This window comes from Jatropha curcas, chromosome 10, assembly GCF_041381405.1.
Source record: "Jatropha curcas cultivar XTBG-Jc1 chromosome 10, XTBG_Jcur_1.0, whole genome shotgun sequence".
Lineage (NCBI taxonomy): Eukaryota > Viridiplantae > Streptophyta > Magnoliopsida > Malpighiales > Euphorbiaceae > Jatropha > Jatropha curcas.
Genome location: NC_143160.1, coordinates 7349586 through 7354548, shown reverse-complemented (window position 1 = coordinate 7354548; position 4963 = coordinate 7349586). Strand labels below are relative to the sequence as shown.

Below are 4963 nucleotides of genomic sequence, written 5' to 3'. Positions count from 1 at the left end.
TCAGCATACACAAAATTTTCTTGCACGTTCTCCGCTGTCCAAACAGTGGATTTCGAACCAACAATTATATATTTATTTATGGCATAAAAGACTAATGTCGTTTTCCAAATCAAAATTAATAATAACTAATAGTATCCCGCAAACACACAGCCAACAAAAGAAAAAAAAATAAAAATGGGTAACCGAATAATCTGTGGACGGCAGACAGATGTTTTATAACAGAAGACGTCATGGATTATCCGTAATAGTCTGAAGCTGACATCCTCTTATATTTTCGCAGGAAACAAACAATTACCCTCTTCTTGCCAATTTCCATGCATGATTGATCACCAAACTCCGCCGGCAATCCAACCCCCTGTCCGACTGCCCACCGGTAGTTCCTGTCTCGATAAATTGTAGAACTTGAAGCAATGATGCATTAAACACAATTGCAGACAAACTCAATAGAATCATTAAACACACACACAAAGAACAAAACAGATGAATAATTTGATCCAAAGAAAGTTGAAAAAAAAGCCCCCAGGATAAGATGTCACCATTTACACAACAATCCTTTCTTTTTCTTTTTTCTCTTCAAGGATTTTCAGTCTAGAAATTATTTATCAAACAGGTCCATAAGGAGTGAAGGGAAAAGAAAAAATGAAAGCAAAAACGTAAAAACCAAAAACAAAAAAAAAAAGAAGGGAAGAAATACAAACGATTCTACTTAGCTCCTCAGTCCTCACTTAGCTAATGCCACGACTATTTACAGTGGTTGCTCCTACTTACTGTCCATCCCAACTACAACACCTTCCAGTGAGAAAACTCTTTTACTGATATCTAATCCTAGTCATTGATAACTCCCACAAACCCTAGAAGTCTTATTTTCTTCATCTCAAATTCAAAACTGGCACGAGGTACCAAGCCTCTGTCTCTGCCTCTGACTAAAGGTAACAGACTTGCGTTTGGCAAATGCCGGGTGCAGCAGTTCCTGAAATTTTTCCAAAAACAGACTCCATTCTTCCTCGCTCATGTCAGCCAGCTTCACAAAAGTCGCACTTGCAGGAAGCTGTTCATTGGCACTTCTATGCCCAGAAGATGTGTTGGAAAAATAACCATTTTCTTGTTTGGCGCCTGAAAAATTCTGGCATTTCTGTTTCTTGTCACCTAATGAGATATTCTTAAGCGACATAGAAAGCTTTGACATGGTTGGAGATCTTTCAGGCAAGGTTAGAACAGAAAACCCCTTTTTGCCTCCTCCATCCTCCGTGCTTCCCTCCTCTTCTTCCTCCTGTTCCTCTTCCTCTTCCTCCTCCTCTATGCTTTCCTCCAGTTTTGAAAGAGGGAAACGGGCTCCAGACCCAAATTGGAAAGGGGTTCTAGTTGTGTACTCTTCCATTATCTTTGGAGTGAAGTCATATTCTGTTTCATCACAGTCTATATCAAATTGGAATTCCTCATCTCCCAAATCAGTCCGAGGAGAAAACTCCTCCCTCTCTGCAATTAACCTCCTTGCCTCAATACATACAACCTCAAGTTCACTGGGTTCCTCCTCACCAGCACGAAATTCCCTGCTCATCATCTCACCAATTTCTGCTAGACAGAGACCTGCAGCAGCAGCTTCCTTGAGGAAAATTGTACAGAGAACCAAGACCCTTAAGCATGCCTCTCGAATCATAGGGAGCTCCATTCGCAGCATATCACAATCCTTGCTGGGATCAAGTTTTTCTATATACTCAAGCTCATCCTCTGAGAATGGGATTGAAGCCTGTGGCCAATGGATCCACTCAAAGTACGGGTCCTCCAATGTTTCCGGCAAGCAAAGACCATGATCAATTGGAATCAATTCCACCTGCCCAAATCTCCCTACACCATCAAGCTTCCTCACCAAAAGGTTTCCACCATGCCTGTCCGTGTTAAAAATTCTAATATCTAATATTCCAATACGATGCACAGCTGAAACAGGGAAGCTCGATGTCCCATGATCACTTGCATCAAAATCATGCGGTATGAACTGTTGGAAAGATGCAATCTTGCTAACCTGCTTCTTCTTGTGAGGTTTGTTGCCATTAACCCCATCATTCACATTGAAGATTGAGTGAGTGATCTTCACCAATGCAGTAGGTGGAACATTTGCAAAGTGATCATAGTCCAGAAGGTAAGCAGCAACTTCCCTGAACCCTGTTTCCCCAACCCGAACAGAACGTTTTAGACCAGGCTGCCCAAGGGCTTTACCAACAAAGCCTTTCGGGTTGTTGGGTGCAAAAGGTTCTTCATCTGTTGGCTTAACAATTCCTACACTCTCACCTCTGCTGTTCCTAAAATAGTATGCACCTCCAAGCCCGCTATGAACAGGAATTGGATCAACGCCCATCTTGATCGCCTTGACACTTTCCTTGACCATTTGTTTCATTTTAGCAAAGCTATTTGACTGTCCTAAAATCTCAATAAGACCACTCTGGTCCCTTTGTTGGACATCTTTGCCAGTCGGCGAAAGACAGGGAGTAGATGAGCTTCTATGTAGAAAGTTCCGAGTTAAGAGAAGAGGCGAATCATTACGAACAGCACTAAGATCATTTTTCAGCACCATATCCCCAAAAGTCAAGGAACTCTCATCAGTGGGCACATTAAGAGCAAGCTGCAACCTCCTCTTCACTGTATGTGCATTGTCACCACGATCCAATTCCATCCCCAAGACACATCCGGTCTCAGTTTGGACAAAAACCCGTCTCCTCCCAGCAGGTTGTTTCCCTTCAATTTTCCTGCTCCCGTGATATTCCCCACTGAGAGGACTCTTAAAGACTGCCACTGCCATTTGGGTCTGAACTGGGCTGTCCAACTTACGAGACATCAAAGGGAATCAGAACCTTATGGTCTTTGTGGCTGGTGAGAGAGGCAGGAAAGAAGGAAGAGAGCTTCTTCCCTCCCAATAATGCGCCAAACACCAAAACCAATCGCAATTGATTTTGCAGCAAATTGTAGAATTCACTATCAATCATTAAATTGATAACCTTAAATTCAAACTCAAACCACAACTCAAAAAACAGAAACCATCACCCGCAAAAAGTGCAGACTGCAGACTAACAGACAAAGAGAAGATTTCAAGCTCAACTCTCCATTACGCAGGCCATTTCTAAAATCCAGAATATGTAGAAGTATCTGGTAAAAAAATAAACAAAAAGTTGTATTAACATCAGGAGCAACAAATGATCATCAGCTTAAAAATGGACCCTAAGCACTAAAAATTTAACTAATATCACAGATCCACTATCTTGGTTACCAAAAGAACAAAAAAGAAAAAAGACACTGTTCATTGAATGCATCTGGGCACATCCATTGTATTTATTCAGATTTCACAAAATCTAACACTTACAAAGCTTTCCTAACGCAATAATGCATTCCTAGCAACTAATTCAAGCATTTGTTGAAGACACTTTTACAATTATCTACAGAGAGTAAAAGTTGATTTGAGTCCAGAAAGGAAACCATAGCTAAACTCGAAGAGATGAAAAAAGAAAATCCAAAAATTAATCTACAACGAACCCTATTTTAACTAAAAATCAGGATTCAACACTAGCTTACATGAGTCTGCATAAACTCAGGAACAAATTAACACACGGAAGTGAAAGTTTCAAGATTATATTGTCAAAAAATACCACCTTAAAAAATGGAAAAGAATGCTTTCGTAATCAAATATATGTTTGATTAGAAACCCATAAAAACGGAAAAAAGAAAATAAACCGACCTAGAAGAAAGAAACGACATTACAACCTAACAAAAAGAAACCAGTAAGAATTTCAATGGCAGTAGAGAACTTACCCAGATTGCAAGATCTGATACAACCACCGGAGTCTTGAATGAATCAGGGCCGTACGATTAAATTGAAAAACTTTGAAGAAAAAAATTGATAAAAGAATAATCACCAGAACAAGAAGGTTATGTTCTCTTCTATGAAACAGCGTGAGACGAGGCGTATACGAAGGTTTCAAAGGAGGAGGAAAAGCGCAAGAATGGAATCGCCCGAGTTGACTCAGAATTGTATCAAAGCGAATACCCAAACAAACCTAAAACGGAAAACCCTCCTTTGATTTCTTTATTCTCTTTGGGCCTCTGCTCTCTCTCTCTCTCTCTCTCTCTCTCTCTGCCTTTCCTCTCTCTCCCTTTCTAGGAACGTTCTTTAACTTGGTGTGAAGCCTAGTTAATAATTAACCATGGTTACTTCTTTACTCCAGTCAGTCTCTCTCTATTTTTATTTTGCTGTGGGATTTGGAAGAGTCTAGAAATGGATCTAGGAGCCGTTGGATCTAAGTACCGGTGGAGAGATGGAAGCCGTTGGATGGCAAATGTATGGAGGAAGAGAGAAGGGGGTGAGGTGGAGATAAGGAATTGGTCCATGACGTGGGGGAGTCGCCGTCTAAACAGGAAGTGTCATCGAATTGGATTTGGGAGTTAATGAGATTTTTTTTTTTTTTTTCCTTTTTCTCAAGGGTTAAGTACACTCTTTTTTATTTTTTTCAGAAAGTACACTCCATAATTTTTAAATACGCTTCTCTATATGTTTCCTTATATGATAAAATAATTTTAGTCTACATGATAATTTTAAGTCAATAAACAATAATTATTAATTATATATTGTGTCTATGCTAAAAATAATTATACGATGGTGAATGTTGCAAATATGTTGCTATAAATTTGTATCTCAACTTCAAAATTTTATTTTCGTATCATCCCAAATTTTATGGACCTATTATATCTTTAAAATTATAAATTTTGTCTATATTGTACATATTTTCATATTGGCAATAATAATTTTTTAATAACTTTAGAATTTATATCAATTTCGAACGTAGTTATTACAACTTTGAAAACAATTATCTTCATTTTTTTTTTTAAACTATCTATAAGTGATTAATTATCTAATTTGATAAGTTTAAAGGTTAAATACAAATATATATATATATATATAATTTAAAGAGCTTAATAA

At 38.4% G+C, this 4963-nt stretch overlaps 1 protein-coding gene across 1 annotated transcript; it reads right to left on the bottom strand.

The window, feature by feature from the left end:
• Nucleotides 1-504: 504 nt before the first annotated feature.
• On the bottom strand, nt 505-4137 carry LOC105640690 (phosphoinositide 4-kinase gamma 7). The gene is made up of 2 exons (XM_012225085.4): nt 3799-4137; nt 505-3138 (listed from the first exon to the last, which is right to left on the bottom strand). Exon 2 carries the CDS (start codon nt 2828-2830, stop codon nt 881-883), a length of 1950 nt encoding a protein of 649 aa, XP_012080475.1. The 5' UTR covers nt 2831-3138; nt 3799-4137; the 3' UTR covers nt 505-880.
• Between the last annotated feature and the right edge of the window lie 826 nt (nt 4138-4963).

Excerpts from the sequence above, each read along its gene's own strand:
- LOC105640690 (XM_012225085.4), bottom strand. The coding sequence starts at position 2,830 with ATGTCTCGTAAGTTGGACAGCCCAGTTCAGACCCAAATGGCAGTGGCA.